The sequence below is a fragment of the Hyaena hyaena genome, unplaced genomic scaffold (assembly GCF_003009895.1).
Source record: "Hyaena hyaena isolate Hyena2069 unplaced genomic scaffold, ASM300989v1 scaffold_724, whole genome shotgun sequence".
NCBI classification, from domain to species: Eukaryota; Metazoa; Chordata; class Mammalia; order Carnivora; family Hyaenidae; genus Hyaena; species Hyaena hyaena.
Window position 1 is genome coordinate 451801 of NW_024081354.1, and position 27995 is coordinate 479795.

The 27995-nt window shown below is 38.1% G+C and overlaps 1 protein-coding gene across 7 annotated transcripts in view; it reads right to left on the minus strand.

The window, feature by feature from the left end:
- The window catches only part of FAM126B (family with sequence similarity 126 member B), a 94402-nt gene that overhangs the window by 9920 nt on the left and 56487 nt on the right, over positions 1 to 27995 (minus strand). For 6 of the 7 annotated variants that reach the window (XM_039217796.1, XM_039217799.1, XM_039217794.1 and 3 more), the window contains 3 exons: positions 9632 to 9727; positions 5016 to 5132; positions 255 to 342 (listed from right to left, as the gene is read on the minus strand). In XM_039217796.1, the coding sequence (XP_039073727.1) occupies positions 255 to 342; positions 5016 to 5132; positions 9632 to 9727 (301 nt within the window). The remainder of the gene's footprint in view (positions 1 to 254; positions 343 to 5015; positions 5133 to 9631; positions 9728 to 27995) is intronic. The other variant, XM_039217798.1, reaches the window with a different exon arrangement.

Consider the following 27995-nt stretch of genomic DNA (forward strand, 5'->3'; position numbering starts at 1 on the left):
ACTTTTCCTCTTTCTTTTCCTAAAGGATTTCAAAACATTTGATTCTTTAATTTATCTGAACTTTATTTTGATATGTGGTAGAAGAGGATCTAAAAAAATTTTGTTTTCTCTCGAAAAGTTAACCAAATGTTATGGAATAAACCTTTTCCCTTCTATGATTTAGATTACCTCATATTTTATATACTGAATATCTTTACTCACTAGTGCCCCTTTCAGGTATAGATGTTTAATAAAAAGTAAATATAATATCTTACCAATAGTGGTTGAGAAAAAAGTTCTAGCTGAGCTCTATAAATGATGTCATCAAGGACTTCTTGGCCAAGGTCCCACTGCCCATTATACCTGTTAAGAAGCAGATTATTTTTTTTCCTTTCATAGTTTATTGTCAAGTTAGTTTCCATATAACCCAGTGCTCATCCCAACAAGTGCCCTCCTCCATGCCCATCACACCCCTTCCCATCTCCCCCACCCCGATCATCCCTCAGTTTGTTCTCAGTATTAAAGAGTCTCTCATGGTTTGTCTTCCTCTCTCTCCTCAACTACTTTTCCCCCATTCCTCCCCCATGGTCCTCTGTTATGTTTCTCCTGTTCCACTTCTGAGTGAAAACATACGGTATCTGTCCTTCTCTGCCTGTCTTATTTCGCTCAGCGTAACACCCTGGAGTTCCATCCACATTGCTACAAATGGTAAGATTTCGTTCTTTCTCATTGCCATGTAGTATTCCATTGTACAGATAAACTACACCTTCTTAACTGACTGAGCCACCCAGGTGCCCCTAAACCACATCATCTTGATCCATTCATCAGCTGATGAACATTTAGGCTCTTTCCATGATTTAGCTATTGTTGAAAGTGCTGCTGTGAACATTGGGGTATATGTGCCCCTAGGCATCAGCACTCCTGTATCCCATGAGTAAATTCCTAGCAATGCTATTGCTGGGTCAAAGGGGAGTTCTACTGTTAATTTTTGGAGGGACCTCCACACTGTTTTCCGGAGGGGCTGCCCCAGTTTACATTCCCACCAACAGTATAGAAGGGTGTCTGATTCTCCACATCCTCGCCAGCACCTATAGTCTCCTGATTTGTTCATTTTAGCCACTCTGACAGGCATGAAGTGATATCTCAGAGAAATTTTGATTTGTATTTCCCTGATGATGAGGGATGCTGAGCATCCTTTCATGGGTCTGTTGGCCATCTGGACGTCCTCTTTGGAGAAGTGTCTGTTCATGTCTTCTGCCCATTTCTTCACTGGATTATTTGTTTTTTGGGTGTGGAGTTTGATGAGTTCCTTACAGATTTTGGATACTAACCCTTTATCTGATATGTCATTTGCAACTATCTTCTCCCACCATTGGTTGCCTAGTAGTTTTATGGGTTTTTATGGGTTGTTTCCCTTGCCGTGCAGAAGCTTTTCATCTTGATGAGGTCCCAATAGTTCATTTTTGCTCTTGATTCCCTTCCCTTGGGGGATGTGTCAAGTAAGAAATTGCTGCGATAGGAGGTTGTTTCCTGCTTTCTCCTCTAGGGTTTTGATGGTTTCCTGTCTCACATTCAGGTCCTTTATCCATTTTAAGTTTATTTTTGTGTATGGTGTGAGAAAGTGATCTAGTTTCATTCTTCTGCATGTTGCTGTCCAGTTCTCCCAGCATCATCTGTTAAAGAAGCTGTCTTTTTTCCACTGGATACTCTTTCCTGCTTTGTTAAAGATTAATTGGCCATACATCTGTGGGTCCAATTCTGAGTTCTCTATTCTATTCCATTGGTCTATGTGTCTGTTTTTGTGTCAGAGAAGCAGATTATTTACTATCTTTAGCAAATATCTCTAATCTTCAAGAACATTTTTATTATTCCACGTCCTACTATTTTGGTTCTAAAACAAGATTTTCACATTAATATTTGCCTCATTTCACTTCTAAACTATCTTACTTTTGGTTACAAGTACAAAATGAAGACATTTGAAATCTAATGTTTATCTACCAATGTTTAAAATAGTTTACAGATGTCTTTTCACATAATTGGCTTTTATCATATGATGATATTTAGGGTAATCTATTGAAATGCATTTATGAAAACCTAGGTTATGAACTATGTAGAGAAACACCATAGTTTTCCAGAAAGAAAGCCTGACCTACTTCCAGACTCCAATTAAATGACTAGTTACATTTTGCCTATTTAAAAAGTACTAAAAGAACTATGAACATTTATACACCAACAAATTGGACAATCTAGAAGAAGAAGTTCCTAAAAACACACAGCCTACAAGGACTGAATCATGAAGAAACATAAAATTTGAACAGACCAATTACTGGTAAGGAAATTGAAGCACTAATCAAAACCTGCTAATAAACAGAAGTCCAGGATCAGATGGCTTCACAGGTGAATTCTACCAAACATTTAAAGAAGACTTAATACCAATCCTTCTCAAACTCTTCCAAACAACAGGAAGAAATACTTCCATATTCATTTTAGAAGGCCAGCAATACCCTGATACCAGACAAGAACACTATAAGAAAATTACAGGCCAATATCCCTGATGAACACACATGTAAAAATTCTCAAGAAAATATTAGCAAACAAAATTTATCAATACATTAAAAGGATCATACATCATGATCAAGTGGGATTTATCCCTTGGTACAAATATGGCTGAAAAGCTACAATTCAATCAATATGATACAACATATTAACAAAACGAAGGATAAAAATCATATGATCATTTCAATAGGTACAATAAAAAGCATCTGACAAAATTCAACATCCATTCATGATAAAAAGTCAACAAAGTGAGTATACAGGTGACATACCCTGACAATAACAAAAGCCATATATGGCAAGCCCACAGCTAATATCTACTCAATGGTGAAAACCTAAAAGCTTTTTCTCTAAGATCAGGAACAAGACAAGGATCCTACTCTTGCCACTTTTATTCAACATAGTACTAGAAATTCTAGCCAGAGCAGTTGGGAAAGAAGAAGAAATTAAAGACATTCAAAATCAAAACAACAAGAGTAAATCTGCCTCTATTTGCAGATACATGTTATTCATAGAAAACTTTAACACTGTCACTAAAAACATTGTTAGAATAAGAAAAATCAGTAAAGTTGTAGGATACAAAAATCAATATATAAAAATCTTTTGTGCTTATATACACTAATAATAGACTATCAGAAAGTGAAATTGAGAAAAAATTCCATTTATAATTGCATTAAAATAATATATAGGAATACATTTAACAAGAAAATGAAAGACCTTTATACTGTACACTTAAAATGTTATATAAGACACAGATTAAAGAAACAGAAAAACACAAACAAATGGAAAGATAATGTTATATTAATGGACTGGAAGAATTAATATTGCTAAAATATCCATACTATCCAAAACAATCTACAGATTCAGGATAATCCCCACCAAAATTCCAATGGTATTTTTCACAGAAACAGAAATAATCCTAAAATTTGTATGGAACCACAAGAGACTCCAAATAACCAAAACAATCTTGAAAAAAAAAAAAAAGACCACACCTGGAGGCAACACACTTCCCGATTTCCAACTAGATTTTAAAACTACAGTAATTAAAACAGTATGTTACGGACAGAAGAGAGACACGAAATAAACTCAGGCATATGTGGTCAATTAATTTATAACAAAGAGCCAAGATTATACAACAGGGAAAGGAGAGTCTCTTCAATAAATGGTGCTGGGAAAACTGGACAGTGACATGCAAAAGAATGAAACTGGACCCGTATCTTATCAAACAAAAAAATCACATCAAAATGGATTAAAACCTAAATGTGAAACCTGAAACCATAAAAACTCCTAAAAGAAAACATAAAGAGTAATTTGTCTGACATCTGCCTTGGCAACATTTCTTTTTTAGATATGTCTGCACAGGCAAGGGAGACAAGAGCAAAAATAAACTATTGAAACTCCACCAAAATAAGTTTTGCACAGCAAAGGAAACCACCAAGAAAATGAAAAGATAATCTACTAAATGGGAAAAGGTATTTGCAATGATATATCCAATAATGGGTTAATATCCAAAATATGTAAAGAACTTACACAATTTACCACTAAAAACACCCAAATAATCTGGTTAAAAAATGGTCAGAGGACCTGAATAGACATTTTTCCAAAGAACACATCCAGATGGCCAACAGGTACATGAAAGGGTACTTGACATCACTGATCATCAGGGAAATGCAAATCAAAACCATAATGAGATATCATCTCATACCTGTAAGAATGGCTATTACCAAAAAGACAATATTGAAATAAGTGTTGCCAAGGATATAGAGAGAGGAAATCCTGTGCATTATTGGTGAAAATGTAAATTGTTTCAGCAACAGTATGGCAAACAGTATGGAAGTTCCTCAAAAAAAATTAAAAATAAAAACTACCATATGATCTAGCAATTCCACTTCTGGTACCTATCCAAAAGAAACAAAATCACTTAATTTGAAAAGATATCAGCACTCCCATTCGCTGCTGCATTATTTACAAAAGCAAGACATGGAAACAATCTATGGGTTCACTGACAGATGGATAAAGAAAATAGAAAATATGGTGTACACACACAAACGGGGGGGGGGTGTAAATATTATTCAGCCATAAAAAAGCAAAGAAATCCTGTTATTTGCAACAACATGGACAGATCTTGAGGGCAAATCTGTAACTAGGTGTGGTGATGGATGTTAACTAAACTTACTGAGGTAATCATTTCACAATATAAAATACACCTAATCATTATGTTATGCACCTAAAATTCATACAATTTTATATTTCAATTGTATCTCAATTAAAAATTGTCTTTAATTGTTATTATATTGCTTTTAAATAACAAGTGTATAATTCATTTTTAAAAACTACTAAAAGGAATTCAATTTAGAAAAAGAAGATAATGGGTCCATCAAAGAACAAGAGTCGATGTTGTGCAACCGCTAAGGACAAAAGAGAAATATTAAGTTTCCAAACATCAGAAAGAATTCAATCAATTTTACAGTCTATCTACTTACATGGCATAATAAATCCCTGTGAGAAGTTGCACCATGAATTCGGGATCCAATACTATTCGACCACAGAGTTCTTTCCAGTGTTTTTCGTGTTGCCGTGGAAACCCACTCACACAAACTCTAGGAAAAGGTGGAATTTGCCATGTATGATTTCCTGATTCATTAAACAGTTTTCCTTTCATGAATTCACTTATTCAATTATTCATTCCTCATATATTTATTGAGTACTTGCTATGTGCCAGTCACTCTCCTGGGCCTAGGCATACAGGTATGAATAGACTAAAAGATAAAAATAAAATCTGTGCCCTCATGAAGCATACATTCCAGAGAACTGTATCAATAAAAGCAACAAGTTTTCTCAGTTAACTATCTCTGTCATCCTTCTCCCTCTTTACAAAAGAAATGTGTAACTCTTACATGTCCCAAATTGTATCAGGATGAATTAGTGGGAGATACAGAAATTTCAAAACAAATAAAGGGACATTTCAAAATACTGATGTTTGTGAAGGCTTTTCAAAAAATTTTATTTTTACGTCACCTCTACACTCAACATGGGGCTAGAACTCAGAACCCTGAGATCAAGAGTCGTATGTTCTACCTGCTAAGACAGCCAGGCGTCCTGTGAGGCCAATTTTCAATTAAAGTGACATAAACAAGCCTCTGTCTTCATCTCATTAAAAAATGCTTCCAGAAAAGTTATGCTGAATAATTATCAAAAGTTGTAATGTATCTATATTATTTTAATTGGTTAGTTTGTTAGAATAATTGTGAGTCCAGAAGAAATTTTTCAGTGCTTAGTGCATTATGGTCTCAGGAAATTTTTTTTAAATCTCAATTTACATATATATTTTTGCAGCAGAAATATACAATTAAGAGATCAATTAAAGACTTGTAAGCATAAGGATGCCTGGCTGGCTCAGTTGGTGTAGCATGAGACTCAATCTTAGAGTTGTGAGTTCAAACCCCATGCTGGGTGTGGAGCCTGCTTAAAAAAATATATATGCACAAAATAAAACCTATAATGGTTAAATTAAAAAAGAAAGACTTGTAAGCACAGAATGGCATTATATTTGGATAAAATTATATGGGTAAAGTTGTAGGGAAGATCAATTTCAAGGAGGAAAATAAATAATGTTAGATTATTAAAAGCTTGTTCATCTATTCCTCAAATGGATAATGGTGGGTATTTACATTATAAACATTTAAAATACTGACCTAACAATTATTTGGTTTATTTTGTGAATATTTATATACCAGATATCATAACATTTGCAACTATTAAAGAAAAAATTAAAATTTTAAATGTTAACTTAAGACATGTGACAGCTACACAGTTTTTCAAAAAATTTTAGGGGATATATGAACAAAAGTGTGAGGACCACTGAACTCTGCCATCATTTTTGCTATTAAGAAACTATTAAGTGCCACAAAGATTAGAGATTTGGAGGAATTGTTTTATTTCTTTTTTATTTTTTTTAAGGTCTTTAATTTATTTTGAGAGACAGAGACAAAGAGCAAGTGGGGGAGGGGCAGAGAGAGAGAGGGAGACACAGAATCTGAAGCAGGCTCCAGGCTCTGAGCTGTCAGCACAGAGCCCGACACAGGGCTCGAGCCCACGGACTGTGAGATCATGACCTGAGCTGAAGTTGGACGCTCAACCAACTGAGCCACCCAGGCGTCCCCAGAATTGTTTTAATGAATCAATAATAGTCACTTATAAATAAATTTATCTGTAGACAGGCAATAAGTGTTAAACAGTGTACTCTCTTGGTAACAGTATCTAGGTAGAGACAAGAATTTTGTTAGTCATTAATCATATTACAGGCAAGTAAAAATAATACAGCTATTTTAAGAGAATCTACAAAATCAAACTTACGGTAATTAGATTGGCCTTTCCCCAATTAGCAAGACAATTTTGTTATAAATAGGACCACAGTCTCTTCCCAGTAACACAACAGCATGAACCTGAGCAAAACATTTGTGGGTGGACAGTCTCTTGCGGGGCAATGGATCCCTCCTTCCTGGTATTCACACCCTATATATCCCCTACTATTGAGTGTGGGTCAGACCTGTGATTTGCTTTCAGCCAGCAGAATATGGCAAAGGTGATGGGATTTCCATGACTACATGTACATGATTATGTGATTATTTTATATAACAAGACGGTAGTGCAGGTCTAGCTGGAGTCTCTCTTTCTCCACTTTGAAGAAGCAAGCCATCATGTTGTAGGCTGCCTATGTTGAGAAGACTACACGGCAAAGAACTGAGGCTGGCCTTTAGCAGATAGCCAATAATTACTGGCTGAATAATTAAGACTGAAGCTGAAGCCCTCAGTCCTACAACTATAAGAACAGAATTCTGCCAACAATAGTATACAATACCTCAGTTGAGCCTCAGATAAAACTGTACCTCCAGCTGACATATTAACCACAGCTTTCTAAGACCCTAAGCAAAGGACCTAGCTAATGCATGCCTAGACTCCTGACCTACAGAAACTGTGAAATAATAAACATGTGCTATTTTAGTTGTTAAGTTCATGGTACACAGCAATTTGTTATGAGGCAATAGAAAACTAATAGAGTAAAACCTTGGATTGCGAGTAACATGTTCTGCGAAGGTTCCACAAGAAGAAAACATTTCTTTTTTCTTTCTTAAATACTTTATTGTCAAGTTGGTTTACATATAACACCCAGTGCTCATCCCAACAAGTGTCCTCCTCCATGCCCATCATCTCCCTTCCACTCTCCCCCACCCCCATCAGCCCTCAGTTTGTTCTCAGCATTGAAGAGTCTCTCATGGTTTGTCTCCCTCCATCTCTCCAACTATTTTTTCCTTCTTCTCCCACATCGTCCTCCGTTAACTTCCTCCTAATCCACCTATATGTGCAAACATACAGTATCTGTCCTTCTCTGCCTGACTTATTTCGCTCAGCATAACACCCTCTAGTTCCATCCATGTTGCTACAAATGGCCAGATTTCATTCTTTCTCAGAGAAGCAAACATTTCTAATAAATTTTAACTTGACAAATGAATGATATCTTGCAATACAAGTAGTACGTGACACCAAATGTCACATGATCACAACTGAGCCAACAGTTCTTCTCTCTCTCTTGCTGCAGAATTGTGGGTGATTGTCTCGATCCTCACATGCTTGGTCTCAAGCCGCGGTGTTCAGCAGAAATTAGTGATTTTTCCGAACACTGGAAGATGCCCACAACTAGCACTAGTGTATTTTTTGTCACTTCAAAGCACCTGTGGACAGTCCTTTGCTTTTAAGCTTATGAATGCTTTGCTTCATTTTAGGTCAGGCTGTCTACAGATACAGACTCTCTCCTCTGCTGCCCTATTGCCAGTTACATTAAATACAGTATATGACAAGAGTTTATTAATACTGTACTGGAGTCAACATCCATGTGAACATATTATGTTCCATTAGTGATAGTGAAAGTCATTCTAAATAATAACTTTCCTCTCTCCTGTCTCACTCACAGCAGCCATGAAGGTTTTAAAAGGTAAATGCAGGTTAGTTTATTTTTCTTTATATTTTGTATTTTCTTTATTATTTTCTATTATATTACAGTATTATAATAATTTTTATATAAATATCTTTCAGTTGTGGAACGAATCATCTAAATTTCCATTATTTCTTATGAGGAAATTTGTTTTGATATGCAAGTGCTTTGGATTACAAGCATGTTTCTGGATTGAATTATGCTCACAAACCAAGGTTTTACTTCATAGCATTTAACCTTTTTCAGGGAGCTCAGTTTCCTGAAGTAAAAATCAGTTGGATAGAGGGATGCCTGGGTGGCTCAGTTGGTTGAGAATCTGACTTCAGCTCAGGTCATGATCTCACGGTTTGTGGGTTCAGGCTCCACATAAGACTCGGGGCTGACAGCTCAGAGCCTGGAACCTGCCTCAGATCTGTGTCTTCCTCTTTCTCTCTGTCCTTCCCCCAATTGCATTCTGTCTCTCAAAAATAAATATTTTTTAAAAATTAAAAAAATCAGTTGGACAGAATGAGCTCAGGGTTCTTTTTATTACTGAAATTCTGTGACTCAAAAGGGACTCTGACTCCAAACTAATTTATATTAATTTTTTTTCCTATAGTGGACATTTACATTTCAGCTCAGCTGAATTTAAATTATTAGAAGTTCTGAATTAGTAAAGACTAGAACACAGAAATAGAAATGAGACATACAAATAATTAGTGCTATTGCTAATTTATTTCAAAGCACAGTTATTGTGGATTATATAAATGAAAAACTTCACATTCCTTTAGACTTTCTCAACATATAGGACTATTTATTCAAAGCTCTCAAAGGAATTTATAAAACTGGGCATCCATGTAGTGACTAGGTGTACTACTAAGCCAACCTAAATTTAAGGCATCTTGGCCTAACTTGATATTCAGCTAGAAAATACTTCTTTAATGCTGAAATATTTTCAAGAAGTCATGATATGTGAGGGATGATAAAAATTCCTACAGGAAGGTAAGCTCCCTGAGTTTTCTTTACTATTATATTAAAACTTAGAACAGCACCTACTATAGAAAATGCACTCAATAAATATTTGTCAAATAAATGAATATGGAGGCTAATGATAATTATTCTTCTCACCTGGAGCCCATCCGACAAAGAGATTGGTAAGATGAAGCAGGCATATACACAATAGCAGAATTATAACACAACATGAGAAAACTCAGGACTTCAAACCTAGAAAAAGTAAACAAAGGAAAAGGATTACAAACAATTATTTCTACTAGAGACTACACTAAACCATTTCTTTGTTGGATGGTTTTAACAAGATGTTACTATTGACCTTCATGACTTCTCAATCAGATTGCTGTGATATCCTCCTCAATGATTTCCGCTTTCATTTTCCTTATTAAAGGTAACATCTCTTGCTACCATCTATATTTTCCTCCTCCAAAAATAAACCATCATGCTTAAACAGATGACTCCCGTATTACTTTAACCCACTGTTCCTATTGACTGCATGATAAAATCCAAACCCATGATTACATAAAAGGCCTTTAAAATCCACTCTCAACCTATCTCACCAACCTTAGTTCCCTCCACTGCTTACCACATACACCACACTACATCAATCTTTTTACCACTCAATGAATACATCATAACTTTTCATAACTCCTTGATTTATAGAGGCTGCCCTTTCTTACTAGAACATACTTTTTCACTTGAGAAATTCCTGCTTAGGTTTCAAATGGTGGCTCAAATTTTTACCTTAGACATAAAGTCATTCTTAATTCTCCCAGCTAAAGAAAACCGTTCCTTTGGTTGTGTAGCTCTAATACAGCATTTAATCCAGGGAATCATAATTGCTGGCCTTTATCTATGTAGTACCTATTTACTAATAAGCAACTTTAGTTTACTCAGTTTATCATTTCTATCTGTAGTATTCAACACATTGTCTAATACATTATAATTGCTCAAAAACTTTTATTTTAAATTTATAAATAATTTTATTCAATGACAAAATATTTCCTAATCTTTACAGTCTCTAAGAAAGTGGCTCCTTAACCTGGAGGCACACTACTGTTATTTAACAACATTCTGGAATAATATATTCCTGTGCTTTAACCTAGAATGACCCAGTTAGAATCTATGAGGACATGATCCAAGAAAGCTGTACTTCTAAAACGCATCTTATAGGTCATAGAGAGCATATAGAAGCCCTTCGTACTATTTTTGAAACATTTTCTGTAAAAATAAAGTCTGAAATAGTTTCAAAAGAAAAAGTTAAAAATTGAGTTGAAAGTCTGACTTGGAAGCAGTCACATCCCTCTCCATCTCTACGCTGTTAGGTTTATTGAAGATTTACTTTTTTAAAGGATAAAAGAAAATTCTATGTGGGGGCGCATGGGTAGTGGCTCAGTTGGTCAAGCATCTGACCCTTGATTTCAGCTCAAGTCATGATCTCACAGTTGGTGGGATTGAGCCCTGCATCAGCTCTGCACTGACAGTGCCTGCTTTGGATTTTCTTTTTCTCCTCGTCTCTCAAAATAAATAAAACAGAAAGAAAGAAAGAAAAGAAAGGAAAGAAAGAGAAAGAGAGGGAGGAAGGGAGGGAGGGAGGGAGGGAGGGAGGGAGGGAGGAAGGAAGGAAGGAAGGAAGGAAGGAAGGAAAGAAGGAAGGAAGGAAGGAATTTCTTACCTGGGAACCACCAAGCATAATTGTGGTTTGGAGTGGGCATTGGAATGGGGTGGATACCATACTGAAAACAGGAAAATAAAGTATTTCATACTGGATACTAAATCTCCTTCCTTCCTTGGTCATTAGAATGCTAGCAGCCAGCCCTCTAGTTAAAGACTAGAGGGGCGCCTGGGTAGCTCAGTCAGTTGAGTGTCCGACTTCGGCTCAGGTCATGATCTCACGGTTCGTAGGTTCGAGCCCTGCGTCAGGCTCTGTGCTGACAGCAAGCTCAGAGCCTGAAGCCTACTTCAGATTCTGTGTCTCCCTCTCCCTCTGATTCTCCCCTGCTCATGCTGTCTCTCTCTCATCAATAAATAAAACATTAAAAAAAGAGAGAGAGACTAGAAGAGCTTCTCTAGGGAATTAAACCACTCTACAAGGAAAGACAGAGGTATAAACTTGGGAACTTCTCCAAGTGAATGGCTCAGTGAAGTTCACAGTCAACTAACCCTATTCACAAAGTCAGAGCTGCTCATTTTTTATTTCCTTTCCTTAGTCCTCCTTAGTACATAAGGGAGTGGGGAAGATTACCAGACATCTGAAGATTACCAGACACCTCCACTAACATGAAATGAGATCAAAATAAAGAAATACAAAAAGGGTAGGGGCACAATTTGGGGGGAAACATAGAATATACAAAGAAAAAAGACTCTGAATAAAGTAAATTATCGGGGCGCCTGGGTGGCTCAGTTAAGCGTCCGACTACGGCTCAGGTCATGATCTCACAGTTCGTGGGTTCGAGCTCTGCATCGGGTTCTGTGCTGACAGCTAGCTCAGAGCCTGGAGCCTGTTTCAGATTCTGTATCTCCCTCTCTCTCTGACCCTTCCCTGCTCACGTTGTCTCTCTCTCTCAGAAATAAATAAAAACATTAAAAAATGTTTTAAAAAATAAATTATTAATATTCCAGGATCTACTTTAAAAGACTACTTAGAAAACAAGCAAAACTTCTAGATATACAAAATATAACTGCAGAAATTAAGAACTCAAGGAAAAGATTGGTGGATGACGTTGAGGAAATATCACAGAAAGTAAAGCTAAAGGAAAAAGATAGCAGGTGGCAGAGAAAAGACAAACATTCCAATAGTTCCAACATCCAAATAATAAAACCATCATTAGACAGAAAGTAAAAGGCCAAATAAATAAAAGACAACAAATAATAAAAGGCCAGATAAAATGGAGAAGCCGAACTAATTAACAAAAATAATTCAAGAAAATTTTTCAGTCTAAAAGACATAGGTTTCCAAATCAAAAAGGTTCATCCAGCACAATGGAGGAAATACACCTACATATCATAGTGGAATATTGGAATACTAAAAAAAAAAAGAATGAGGATACAGGTATAGGAAACAGACCCACAGAGGAAAAAGACAACAGGGAAGTCCCAGAATAAGAGTAAAGGGAGGAAAAAAGACAGTCTCTTCCAACAAATGGTGCTGGGAAAACTGGACAACATGCAAAAGAATGAACCTGGACCACTTTCTTACACCATACACAAAAATAAAATCAAAATGGATAAAAGACCTAAACGTGATACAGGAAACCATCAAAATCCTAGAGAAGAACACAGGCAGCAAACTCTTTGTCCTCGGCCACGCAACTTCTTATTAGATACGTCGCCGAAGACAAGGGAAACAAAAGCAAACATACACTATGGGAAGTCATCAAGATAAAAAGCTTCTGCCCAGCAGAGGAAACAATTAACAAAACTAAAAGGCAACTTTTGCAATAGAGAAGATATTTTCAAATGACATATATGACAAAGGGTTAGTATCTAAAATCCATAAAGAACTTATCAAACTTAACACCCAAAATATAAATAATCCACTGAAGAAATGGGCAGAAGATATGAACAGACACTTTACCAAAGAAGACATCCATCCAGGTGGCTAAAAGACACATGAAAAGATGCTCAACATCACTCATCATCAAGAGAAATACAAATCAAACCACAATGACGTATCATCTCACACCTGTCAGAATGGCTACAATTATCAACACAAGAAACAACAGGTGTTGGTGAAGATGCAGAGTAAGGGAATCCTCTTGCACTGTTGGTGGGAATGCAAACTGGTGCAGCCACTCTGGAAACAGTATAAAGGTTACTCAAAAAACTAAAAACAGAACAACCCTATGATCCAGCAATTGTACTATTATTTACCCAAAGGATATAAAAATGCAGATTTGAAGAGGTACATGCACCCCGATGTTTATAACAACATTATTAACAGTAGCCAAACTATGGACAGAGCCAAAATGTCCACTAACTGATGAATGGCTAAAGATGTGGTATACAACTGAATATTACTCAGCCATCAAAAAGAACAGAATCTTGCCATTTGCAACTATGTGGATGGAGTTAGAATGTAATATGCTAAGCAAAATAAGTCAATCAGAGAAAGAAAAATACCTAATGATTTCACTCCTATGTGGAATCTAAGAAACAAAACAGATGAACACATGGAAAGGGAGGAAGAGATGAGAGGAAAACAAACCACAAGAGACTCTTGACAATAGAAAACAAACTAAGGATTGATGACGGGAGGTAGGTGACAGAAGGGCTAGATGGGTGATAAAAGTACTAAAAAGGGAACTTGAGCACGGAGTGTTATATGTAAGTGATGAATCACTGAATTCTACTCCAGAAACCAATATCACACTGTATGTTAACTAAAATTAAAAAACAAAAACAGTGAATGGAGATCCCAAGATAATAAATGTATACCAGGCAGAGAGAGCAACTTGTCCAGACTGGAGTAAGTAAAAAGGCTCCAGAACCCCTTTTGTAGAAAAATAAAATTAGGAGAATAATTGATGTGAAGATTTAAAAGGAGATGTAGACAAATAATAGAGAATTTATAGGAGCTGAATTATAAAGCAAATAATAAACAATGAAAAAAAGGACAACTGTGAACTCTAAGGAAAACAAAAAGGTACACAGGAAAAGAAAAGTAATCAATTAAATACAAACCTCAGCCATACAAAGCAAGGAAGCTTAAAATGAACCGTGGTCATTGATAATAAGAAATTTGAAAAATGAGTTCCCCATAGTTAAACAGAACTACATTGAGAAGACAGGAGGATAAGAAAGAAAATGAGCTAAATCTTTATCTTTCACAGAGATACGTTGCTAGATAATATCCCAAACTCAAAAATTAAGAAGCAGTAAATTAAAGTAAAAGTAGGGGCACCTGGGTGGCTCAGTCGATTAAGCATCCGACTTTGGCTCAGGTCACGATCTCACAGTTCATGAGTTTGAGTCCCACATCGGGCTCTTTGCTGACAGCTCAGAGCCTGCAGCTGCTTCAGATCTTGTGTCTCCCTTTCTCTCTTTGCCCCTCCCCTGCACATGCTCTGTCTCTTTCTCTCTCAATAATAAATAAATATTTTTTTAAAAAAAAGAGGTAAAAGTAAATATTAAGAAAGTAAGTTAAAAGCAAGATTTCTCAAGCTTAGCACCACTGCCGTTTTGGGTAGGTGAGTGTTTATAGTGGGAGGCTGGCCCAGCATTGCAGAATGTTGAGCAGCAACATCTACACATGAGATGCCTACAGAAGTCCTCCCTCCCACCTAGCTGTGACAATCAAACAAATCTCCAGATATTACCAAATGTTTGCCAGGAGGCAGAAATGCCCTGGTTGAGAACCACTGGTTAAAAGTTGTTATAATATCTTGGAAAGGAGAAATGGAAGGGGGGGAAGAGAGTAGCTGGAGATTGCAGTTTTTCTTCATAAACTGTATAGAGCAAATGGATGATTAAATATGAAAAAAATACATATCTGGATGTGTACATGTGAGTATATTCTTGACACAGTTGACTATACAAAAACTAAAACCTACAGCAAAAACAAAACAGTAGCACAAGTGAGATATCACATTTTACAACCACTGCAATGGTTATACTTCAAGAGATGGACGCTGCTTGTGGGAATGTAAAATAGTACACTTATTCTAGAACACACCATGAGAGCTCCTTAAAAAGTTAAGCATTAAATTATCATATGACCTAACCATCTGCTCCTAGGTATATATCCCAAAGAAATGAACACATATGTTCATACAAAAACTTATAAATAAATGTTCACAGCAGTATTATTCAGAAATAGCCCAAAGTGGAAATAACCCAAATGTCCATCAACTGATGAATGGATAAATAAAATGTGTATCAAAATAATGGAAAATTACTCGTATACAAAGGAAGGAAGTACTAATACACATTACCACATAAGTGAATCTTAAAAATGTGCTAAGAAGTCAGACACAAGGCCACACATTGCATAAGTCCATTTACACAAAATGTCTAGAATAGACAGAAATCTACAGATGGTAAAGTAAAATTTGTTGTGGCCAGAGACTGGAGGGAAGGAAAGGGGGGTGGTTCTTTTTGGTGTGATAAAAATGTTCTGGATTGATTGATTTATAAATGTTTTATTATTTATTTTGGCGGGGGGAAGGAGAGAAAGAGAGAGAGGGAGACACAGAATCCAAAGCAGGCTCCAAGCTCTGAGCTGTCAGCACAGAGCCTGATGCGGGGCTCAAACTCACAAGCTGTGAGATAACCACCTAAGCTAAAGCTGGATGCCCAACCAACTGAGCCACTCAGGTGCCTCAAAATATCCTGGAATTAAACAGTAGTTGCACAATCTTATAAATATACTAAAAATCAATGAATTGTACACTTTAAAGGGTGTGAATTTAACTTATGTGAATTATATCTCAATTAAATTTTAAAATTAATAATTAACTGAAAATGTGCAAGGTGTAAAACAGTGCAGTTTTCTTAAAAAACTCAAATCACTAGGAAAAGAAATATACAGTTCAATATGAAGAATGGAAACAGGACATGAATAGGCATTTCACAAGTCAGGAAAAATAATTAATGAATTAATATATTAAAAGTGTTTATGCCCAATCATAATTAAGGGAATGCCAAATAAAACAATGTAACATCAATTTTCTTCCCCCTGAGATCTCCAGTCCATCAGTTTTGTTTTGTTTTGTTTTTACAAATAGTTTATTGTCAAGTTGGTTTCCATATAACACCCAGTGCTCATCCCCACAAGTGTCCCTCTCCGTGCCCACCCCCCCCCCCACATCCATCACTCCTCAGTTTCTGTCAGCATTCAAGAGTCTCTCATGGTTTGCCTCTCCCCCTTTCTCCCACTATTTACCCCTTCTTCTCCCGCTTGGTCCTCCGTTAAGTTCCTCCTAATCCTCCTATACGTGCAAACATATGATATTTGTCCTTCTCTGCCTGACTTATTTCTCTCAGCATAACACTCTCAAGGTCTATCCATGTTGCTACACAAGGCCAGATTTCATTTTTTCTCATTGCCATGTAGTATTCCATTGTATAGATAAACCACATCTTCTTGATCCATTCGTCCGTTGATGGACACTTAGGCTCTTTCTATGTTTTGGCTATTGTTGAGAGTGCTGCTATGAACAATGGAGTACATGTGCTCCTATGCCTCAGCATTTCTATATCCCTTGGGTAAATTCCTAGCAGTGCTATTGCTGGGTCATAGGGGAGTGTAACATCAATTTTTAATGATCATTTGGCAAAGATTAAAAAATTTGAAAATGCCCAGTATTGGGGGTTAGTAAGAGGAAACAGGCCTTCTCAAACTACTGGTAGGATATTGTTGGTGCAGTTGTTCAGGGAGAGGGTAATTTGGAAATACCTACTCAAAGTGAAAAAGGAGACATTCTTTAGCTTTGCAATTTCACCACTAGGAATTTACCTTACAGATAACTTTGGTGCACCTACGTACCAAATATAGATACAAAAACAAAACAAAACTGGGTTCCTTACAATATTGTTTATAATAGCAAAAAACAGAACAATCTAAATTTTAGTCAATATTAAGACTGGCTAAAAACTGACGGTGTGTGTGTGTGTGTGTGTGTAGTACTAAGTCATTAAAGAAGAATATGGAGCTATCTCTATATGCAGTCTAAGATTTATTCCTTTTTTTTTTTTTTGAAAAGGCCACACACAGCACAGAGCCCAACACAGGGCTTGAACTCACAACCCTGAGATCAAGACCTGATCAAGAGTTGAATACTTAACCGAGTGAGCTACCCAGGCACCCCTAAGATTTATTTTTAAATGGAAAAAAGTTGCAGAACAATATGTACAACTGAGCCTAGTGTATACAGGCCTACATGTGTTTAAGGTTGAATATATGCTTTTGCATGCATTAAAATATTCTGAAAGGACAAACATACAAAACAGCTAACATTTTAACTACTGAGCGTAGAAATGGAGGTTAGAGGGAAGAGGACACATACTACTCTCTTTGTATTCCCATTTATTTTCATCTACTTATATCCTGTTCTATTTAAAATTTACTACAAGTATATGTTATCCTTTTAAAAATTAGACTTATAAAACAAAAAAGGAACCAGGTAACCAGATTTTTATGCAAATCAGTCTGCAGACTATATTATGAACCATTCTTTTAACATAAATTTAATATTATGAAATGACTGGAGTAAACCAACATAACTAGAAAAAAAAATTAAGCTGTTACTTTAAGTTGGGATAAGTCTTTCCCCATGTTACACAGAATCCTGCTGGCTAATAAAGAATGATCACTAAAGCTGAATTCCAAAACAATCTGTTAGGATGCAAGGAAACCCAAAGCATTTTCTATCATATATGTAATATTGGAAAGATCCAAAGAAAGAACCAGAATTCTAATCAGAGGTAAATGACTATAGAAATTTGCTTGATTTTACATTCCCTCCATAACTTGACTGTTATAACCAACAAGATAAGAGTACATAAACATAAAATATTATACAGCAAATGACAATATCACTAACATTCAGTATGTGCCAGGCACATGTGCTAAGCATGCCAGGCACTGTGCTAAGTAAGCGTCACCTCACTTATTCCTCACAACAATCATGTATGTTAATATGAAGTAAGGAATTTGGCCCAAGGAGATGTCTGGTCTTTGCCCCCAGCTTCTGGGAAGTAACCCATGTCATACCTGGCAGCTTTTTTTCAGGTAGGGGGCTGGTGACACAGAAACATAAAATAATACTGAAATTTGAAACATCCAGAATATCTTGGGTGATGTAAGAAAAACATGAGCAGTACCAGAAGAATCCCATAATAAAATGTAAATGGTACGTGCTGAAAAGTGCTACTGGGGAATACAAACAGGTGCTTACTCATCAACAGGTAACCTCTTTTTTCCCTAGTTAACTTTGGCACTACCTGATAAGATGCTAGATAGATTCTTCTGTCACCTGGACACAGAGTAATGGTCACTCATTGACCAACAAAGAGCTGTTTAACTTATGAATGGCAATTCTTTTTTTTTTTTAATTTTTAATGTATGTTTATTTTGACATAGTCATGTTATCTGTGTTATCTCTCACATTATCACAAGGGAAGCCTCCAGACACTTGGAGACCTTGAAAGTCCCTCTAAAAGCAGCCCCAAAGACAATAAGGAACTGGACACAAATTCTCTCTAGGACCAGTGTTTCAGGTGTATGATATAGTGATTCAACAGTTGCATATATTACTCAGTGCTCATCAAGGCCTGAAGCCATAGGACACTGAACAGCAGGAGTTTGGAAGGAAAAGAGACTGAGTCCACTGAGAAGACAACCTCGTAAGTGTGTGAGTGCAAACTGGGGAAGATAAAAACAGGCCGGAACCAGAGACATGGGAGGAGGAGAGGGGTTCCCCTTAGCGGGGAGCCCCAGAGAGTCAAAGGGAAAAGAGCGAGCAGCTGAAACTGCTCATAGAACTGTCCCAGGAGAAGAAAAAACCCTCAGCTCTGGATGGAGGGTGATCCTGTTTCTGGGTGTGGTGCTGACTTTGGGCTGGGTGCCCTGGCCCCAGGCAGCGCCAGGAGAAAGTGCTCCACTGCTCTCCCAGCTGGATCCCTGGCTGGGAAGGACCTGGCCTGCGGGTTTATATTTTGGGCGGTATCAATAAAGCACTGGACTAAGACCTGGAAATTAGGAGAGGCCTGGGACATAGAACACGGCCCACCTTGGCTATGCCCAAAGCACAGGGAGATCAGACCCAAAAGAGTGATTTGCAACACTTGGTTCCAGAAGGGACTGGGGCACCGCCATTTTTCTCCCCACAACCACCAGGGCAAGACCTCAGGGAGCTGCTGCAGGCCAAAGTGGAGGCTCAGCCCTGCCTACACCAAACCACGCCCATCCCTGCTACAGAACTTTTTTTTTTTTTTTTAACTGGAACCCAGGGCAAGACCAACATGGATGCACTGCCGTGATTAACTCTAGATCAATTCTTTCTATTCAGATATACATTCCCTTGTCTCATTCATATCCCTCCCCTCTGCTGGACTGGGCACTCTGGTCACTGGTTTGCTTAGTCACATTTAATTCATTCTCTAGAAGTATATTCTATACCTCCACTGCTACCTTTCTCTCTCTCTCTGGAGTAATCAGACTAGTTTCTCTGAGTAACATTATCTTCGTTTCTTTCTCCTCACCTCCTACCATATCCTCCTCTTTCTCTCTCTGAATTAAGCCTCTTAGTCTCTCTGCCTGGTCCTTGTCCAATTTCGCTTTCTTCCTGCCCTGTCATTTCTCTCTTTGTATATGCTCTTCTGTCAGCACTGCATACACCCTGCTCTTTATTTGCAGTTGGGACTTCTGGTTTTATGCTTTTACACTGTCCTTTGTCTTTTGGTTTTTTCTTCTTTTTTTCTTTTGCTTTTTCCCTTTCGGTTTGCTTATTTGTTGGATTTGTCTGTGTGTTTGCATACCTTTGTTCCCTGTGTGCCATTGTTCCCTGTGTGTCTGTCTGTTTTCTTTTCCAGGGCTACCTTAAGAAACAAGCCAAAGTACACATGCTGGAGAGTCCCAAATACCAATACGAGTAGGGAAACAAAATAACTGAAGTCTCAACAAGAGAGACCAAGAGACACCATTCAAAGAACACTTCCTGAACGGACAGGCCCTGGACAGTCAATGAGCCTTCTTTAATATAGTAGTACTCACAGGGGCAAAGCACATGACAAGCTTTTAAAACTAACAAGACACAGAAAGCTAGCCAAAATTACATAACTGAAGAACTCTCCTCTAAAGAAATTCCAGGAAGAAATGACAGCTAAAGAACTGCTCAAAACAAATAAAAGCAACATAACTGAACAAGAATTGAGAACAACAGTCATAAAATTAATTGCTGGGCTTGAAAAAGGCATGGGAGACATCAGAGAAACTATTGCTACAAAGACTATGGAGCTTAAAAATAGTTGTGATGAATTAAAAAATGCTATAAATGAGGTGCATAATAAAATGGAGGCATCCAATGTACGACTGAAAAGGCAGAGAGAATAGGTGAATTAGAAGACACATTATAGGAAAAGAGGAAGTCAAGAAAAAGAGAGATAAACTGATGCAGGAACACGAAAGGAGAATTCAAGAGCTGAGTGATACAATCAAACAGAACATTATCCTTATAATAGGAATTCCAAAAGAGGAAGAGGGACGAAAAGGCGCTGAAGGAGTCCTTGAACAAATTATAGCAGAGAACTTCCCCAACCTGGGGAGGGAAGTAGACAATGAAATCCAAGAGGCACAGAGAACTCTCCTCAGACATAACTTGAATCAATCTTCTGCACGACATATCATAGTAAAACTGACAAAATATAAGGATAAAGAGAGAATTTTGAAAGCAGTTAGGGATAAAAGGGCCCTAACATACAAAGGGAAACCTATCAGAGTGGTGACAGACCTATCTCCTGAAACTTGGCAGGCCAGAAAGGAACAGCAGGAAATTTTCAATGTGATGAACAGAAAAAATAGGCAGCCAAGAATCCTTTATCCAGCAAGCCTGCCATTCAGAATAGGAGAGACAAAAGTCTTTACAAATAAACAAAAATTGAAAGAATTTGTCACCACTAAACCAGCCCTACAAGAAATCCTGAGGGGGACGCTATGAGGGAAATGTTGCAAGGAACGCAAGATACCAGAGACACCACCATAAGCATGAATTCCACAAAAGACACAATGACTCTAAACCCGTATATTTCAATAATAACACTGAATGTAAATGGGCTGAATGCTCCAATCAAAAGACATAGGGTGGCAAAATGGATAAAAAAACAAAATCCATCTACTTGCTGTCTACAAGAAACCCATTTTAGACCTGAGGACACCTTTAGATCGAAAGTGAGGGGATGGAGAAATATCTATCATGCTACTGGAAGTCAAAAGAAAGCTGGAGTAGCTATATTTATATCAAACAAACTGGACTTTAAAGTAAAGGCAGTAACAAAGGATGAAGAAGGGCATTATATAATAATTACAGGGTCTATCCATCAGGAAGAACTAACAATTATAAATGTCTATGCCCTGAATACGGAAGCACCCAAATACATAAAACAATTAATCACAAACAGAAAAAATCTTATAGATAAGAATGTGCTAATAGCAGGGGACTTTAATACTCCACTTACAGCAATGGATAGATCAACTAGACAGAAAATCACTAAAGAAACAATGGATTTGAGGGGCGCCTGTGTGGCTTAGTCGGTTAAGCGTCTGACTTTCACTTAGGTCATGATCTCGCGGTTCATGGATTCGAGACCCGCGTCGGGCTCTGTGCTGACTGCCAGCTCAGAGCCTAGAGCCTGTTTCAGTCTGTGACTCCCTCTCTCTCTGACCCTCCCCTGCTCACGCTCTCTCTCTCCTAGAAATAAATAAAAAACATTAAAAAAAGAAAGAAAGAAAGAAAGAAACAATGGATTTGAATGACACACTGGACCAGATTGATTTGACAGATATATTTAGAACTCTACATCCTGAGGCTATGGAATTTACTTTTTTCTCAAGTGCGCATGGCGCATTCTCCAACATAGATCACATACTGGGTCACAAAGCAGCCCTCAATAAATATAAAAGAAATGAGATCATGCCATGCACAGTTTCAGATCACAATGCTATGAAACTTGAAATCAATCACAGGAAAAAGTCTGGAAAACCTCCAGAAACATGGAGGTTAAAGAACACTCTACTAAAGAACGAATGGGCCAATCAGGCAATTAGAGAAGAAATTAAAACATATATAGAAAATGAAAGTGAAAATCCAACAATCGACACTCTATGGGATGCGGCACAGGCAGTCCTAAGAGGAAAGTACATTGCACTCCAGGACTATACAAAATCTAACAGTGCACCTAAAGGAACTAGAGGGAGAGCAACAAGAGTACTCCAAACCCAGTAGAAGAAGAGAAATAATAAAAATCAGGGCAGAAATAAGCAATATAGAATCCAAAGAAAAAAAAAACAGTGGGGACAGATCAATGAAACTGAGTTGGTTTTTTGAAAAAATAAACAAAATTGACAAACTTCTAGCCAGGCTTCTCAAGAAGAAAAGAGAGAGCACCCGAATAGACAAAATCATGAATGAAAATGGATTTACTACATCCAATCCCTCAGAAATACAAGCAATTATCAGGGAATACTATGAAAAGTTATATGCCAACAAACTGGACAGATTATAAGAAATAGACAATTTCCTAAACAAACACACACTACCAAAATTCACATGGGAAGAGATAAAATATCAGAACAGACCCATACCTAGTGAAGAAAATGAATCAGCTATCAAAAATCTCCCAACAAATAAGAGCCCTGGGCCTTATGGCCTCCCTGGGGAATTCTACCAGACATTTAAATCAGAGTTAATACCCATTCTTCTCAAGCTATTCCAAAAAATAGAAATCGAAGAAAAACTTCCAGATTCATTCTATGAAGCCAGCATCACTTTGATTCCCAAGCCAGAGACCTAGCAAAAAAGAGAACTACAGACCAATATCCTTGATGAATACAGATGCAAAAATCCTCAACAAGATACTTGCAAGTCGAATCCAACAGCACATAAAAAGAATTATCCACTGTGATCAAGAGGGACTCATACCTGGGTTACAGGGCTGGTTCAATATTCGCAAATCAATCAATATGATACATCACATTAACAAAAGAAAAGATAAAAACCATATGATCCTGTCAACAGATGCAGAAAAAGTATGTGACAAAATATAGCATCCCTTCTTCATAAAGACCCTCGAGAAAGTCGGGATAGAAGGAACTTACTTAAACATCATAAAATCCATCTATGAGAAGCCCTCAGCTAACATCATCCTCAATGGGGAAAAATCGAAAGCTTTCCCCCTGAGATCAGGAACACGACAGGGATGTCCACTCTCACCACTGTTGTTTAACATAGTGCTGGAAGTCCTAGCATCAGCCATCAGACAACAAAAGGAAATAGAAGGCATCAGAGTTGGCAAAGAAGTCAAACTGTCACTCATTGTAGACATGATACTCTACATAGAAAACCTGACAGACTCCACCAGAAGCCTACTAGAACTGATCCAAGAATTCAGCAAAGTTACAGGGTAAAAAATCAACGTACAGAAATCGGCTGCCTTTTTATACACCAATAGTGAAGCAACAGAAAGACATATCAAGAAACTGATCCCATTCACAATTGCACAAAAAACCATAAAATATCTAGGAATAAACCTAACCAAAGATGTAAAAGATCTGTGTGATGAAAAGTATAGAAAACTTATGAAGGAAATTGAAGAAGACACAAAGAAATGGAAAAACATTCCATGCGCATGGATCAGAAGAATAAATAGTGTTAAAATGTCATTACTACCCAAAGCAATCTACACCTTTAATGGAATCCCAATCAAAATTACACCGGCATTCTTCTCAAAGCTAGAACAAACTATCCTAAAATTTGCATGGAACCACAAAAGACCCCAAATAGCCAAAGTAATATTGAAGAAAACCAAAACGGGAGGCATCACCATCCCAAACTTTATACTCTACTACAAAGCTGTCATCATCAAGACAGTATGGTATTGGCACAAAAACAGACACATTGACCAATGGAATAGAATGGAGAACTCAGAATTGGACCCACAGATGTATGGCCAATTAATCTTTGACAATGCAGGAAAAAGTATCCAATGGAAAAATGAGAGCCTCTTTAACAGATGGTGCTGGCAGACTTGGACAACATGCAAAAGAATAAAACTAGATCACTTTCTCACACCATACACAAAAATAAACTTAAAATGGATAAAGGACCTGAATGTGAGACAGGAAACCATCAAAACCCTAGAGGAGAAAGCAGGAAACAACCTCCTATCGCAGCAATTTCTTACTTGACACATCCCCCAAGGGAAGGGAATCAAGAGCAAAAATGAACTATTGGGACCTCATCAAGATGAAAAGCTTCTGCACGGCAAGGGAAACAACCCAGAAAACTACTAGGCAACCAATGGTGGGAGAAGACAGTTGCAAATGACATATCAGATAAAGGGTTAGTATCCAAAATCTATAAGGAACTCCTCAAACTCCACACCCGAAAAACAAATAATCCAGTGAAGAAATGGGCAGAAGACATGAACAGACACTTCTCCAAAGAGGACGTCCAGATGGCCAACAGACCCATGAAAGGATGCTCAGCATCCCTCATCATCAGGGAAATACAAATCAAAACCACACTGAGATAACACCTCACGCCTGTCAGAGTGGCTAAAATGAACAAATCAGGAGACTATAGATGTTGCCAAGGATGTAGAGAAATGGGCACCCTTCTATACTGTTGGTGGGACTGTAAACTGGTGCAGCCCCTCTGGAAAACAGTATGGAGGTTCCTCAAAAAATTAACAGTAGAACTCCCCTAGGACCCAGCAATAGCACTGCTAGGAATTTACCCAAGGGATACAGGAGTGCTGATGCCTAGGGGCACATATACCCCAATGTTCATAGCAGCATTCTCAACAATAGCCAAAACATGAAAAGAGCCTAAATGTCCTTCAAGTGACAAATGGAACAAGAAGATGTGGTTTATCTATACAATGGAATACTACATGGCAATGAGAAAGAATGATTTTCGGCCGTTTGTAGCAACGTGGATGGAACTCCAGGGTGTTATACCGAGCAAAATAAGTCAGACAGAGAAGGACAGATACCATATGTTAGCACGTATAGGTGGATTAGGAGGAACTTAACGGAGGACTATGGGGGAGAAGAAGGGGAAAAATAGTTGAGGAGAGGGAGGGAGGCAAACCATGAGACTCCTGAATGCTGAGAACAAACTCAGGGCTGATGGAGGTGGGTGAGAAGGGAAGGGGGGTGATGGGCATGGAGGAGGGCACTTGTTGGGATGACCGCTGGGTGTTATATGGAAACCAATTTGACAATAAACTATGAAGGGAAAAAAACAAAAATAAACATTAAAAAAAAATTTTTTTTTTAATATTTTTTATTTATTTCTAGGAGAGAGAGAGAGAGACAGCGTGAGCAGGGGAGGCTCAGAGAGAGAGGGAGTCACAGACTGAAACAGGCTCCAGGCTCTGAGCTGGCAGTCAGCACAGAGCCCGACGCGGGGCTTGAACCCACGAACCGCGAGATCATGACCTAAGCGAAAGTCAGACGCTTAACCAACTAAGCCACCCAGGCGCCCCTAAAAATTTTTTTTAAAAATTTGTTTATATTTGAGAGAGACAGAGATAGAGCACTAACAGGGGAGGGGCAGAGACAGAGAGGAAGACAGAATCTGAAACAGGCTCCAGGCTCTGAGCTGTCAGCACAGAGTTCGACATGGGGCTTGAACTTGGGAACAGTGAGATCACAACCTGAGCCGAAGTCAGACACTTAACCGAATGAGCTGCCTAGGTGCCCCTATGGATGGCAGTTCTAAGATGAATGGACTACAATTTGTTTGGAAGGCTGCCACTGTGACTGAAGAAGGTTAAAAACAAATCAGGTTGGTAGGTGGATTTAACTGAATGCTATTTGCCACTGTGAGTTTTTTACCAGCTCAATGGTAGTGGCCAATGGCTTCACCCCATGGTCAGGCCAAAAGGCAAGGGAAAACTGGCCTCTTAAAGGGGTGACTGTGGAGTCTCTGGGTGGCTCAGTCGGTTAAGTGTCCAACTCTCAATTTTGCCTCAGGTCATGATCTCACGGTTCATGGGTTTGAACCCTGTATCAGGGTCTGCACTGAAACAGTAGAGCCTGCTTGGCATTCTCTCTCCCCCTTCTTTCTGCTCTTCCCCTGCTCTCTTTCTCAAAAAAAATAATTAATCATTAAAAAAATAAAATAGGGGCGCCTGGGTGGCTCAGTTGGTTGAGCGTCTGACTTTGGCTCAGGTCATGATCTCGTGGTTCATGGGTTAAAGCCCCGGGTTGGGCTCTGTGCTGAAAGCTAGCTCAGAGCCTAGAGCCTGCTTCAGATTCTGTGTCTCCCTCTCTCTCTGACCCTCCCCTCCTCACGGTGTCTCTCTATCTCTCAGAAATAAATAAAAACATTAAAAAATTTTTTTTAATATAATAAATAAAAAAATAAAATAAAGGGGTTCTGTAAAGGGAATAACCCTACAGAAATCACGATGGGTATTTGAGGAATGCATTAAAGGAGGATTTTGTCAATACCTAGCAGGGAAATCAGAAGGCAACTGGTATCAAGGAGTAGATATCCCAGTGTGCTTGCTTGAAGTGACTAGCTGTGCCCACCAAATTGGTGGACATGGTAGCAATGCAGTAACACAGAAAGGAGCTGAATTTAGAAATATTCTTTTTACAGGCTGAAGTAAAAAATGCCAATAAAAACTGTTCTGTTTGCTGACAAGAGAGACACAGATTTCAGATGGTTATGGAGTACATTACCCTGGGTAAGGCCCTATATATAGCTGACAGTTATAGGCCCTACGGCCTCAAATTGGTTCTGACAGGAATAAACACTTACTCTGCCCTAAACTTTGCTTACCTGATGGTAGGTCAAATCTTCAGAGTACTATAAAAGGACCAGAACAGAAGACATTGCACCAACTTGGACTGCTGAGTCACATTTTTTCAGAGCAATGAACACACTTTACAGCCCGTAAGGTGTTAAGAGTGGGTAAGGAGATATCCTTAGCTTAATTGTTTGATAGAGAAGTGGAACAAGTAATTAAAACATTTGTCATCTAAAATGGGATGGGGAAAGGGGATAAGAATGAAGCAAGAAGGGCAGGTTTACACAGGAGGGTCACTACTAGACAGAATTCTCTGCTTTTCTGGGGGTGTGGCAAGCAGGAGGACATTGTTGGTAAGACTACGCAACTCTTCAGAACATGGTGGTATAACTATACTTCTTTCTTCCCCACATCACTTCAACTTTTCTTTTTCTACCTAAAGCACTGGTCTCGGAGCAAGGTTGCAAGTGCAGGTGCCAGAAGCAGAGGATTTCTAAGCAAGAAACTGTAATTGTATCTTTAAAATTCCCAACAGCCTGATGGGGTGGGTTGTGCCATCGTATCATATGGCAAAACTGGGTTGACACTGAGTACAGATGTATCACCTGGTGTCGAGAGCCCACTAGTTCTGTCGCTAGGTAAATCTACCTATATGGATGGGAGAGGATGGAGAGAAGCCACATGCTAGGCTAGTATTGCTGCCAGCAATCTGGACCAGCACAGTGGCCAAACATAACATCCCTTCCAAAGGCAGAAAAGTCTGTGTACAAATGGAGACAAGTCAGAATGTTTAGCTGAGATAAAGTGATTAATAAATGGATTATGCAATGAGGAAAATTCAATTATTACACTGCCACCATGAGAGGTTAACAGCAAGAGACAATACTGTCTCTTGGTACATCAGATTTCTTGAAAGGGTGACACCATATGTTGGTGAGACTACACCTGATTTTAGAACCTGATAAAGTCAAACAAAAGCCTGCAGATGTGAGTGGCATTGTTC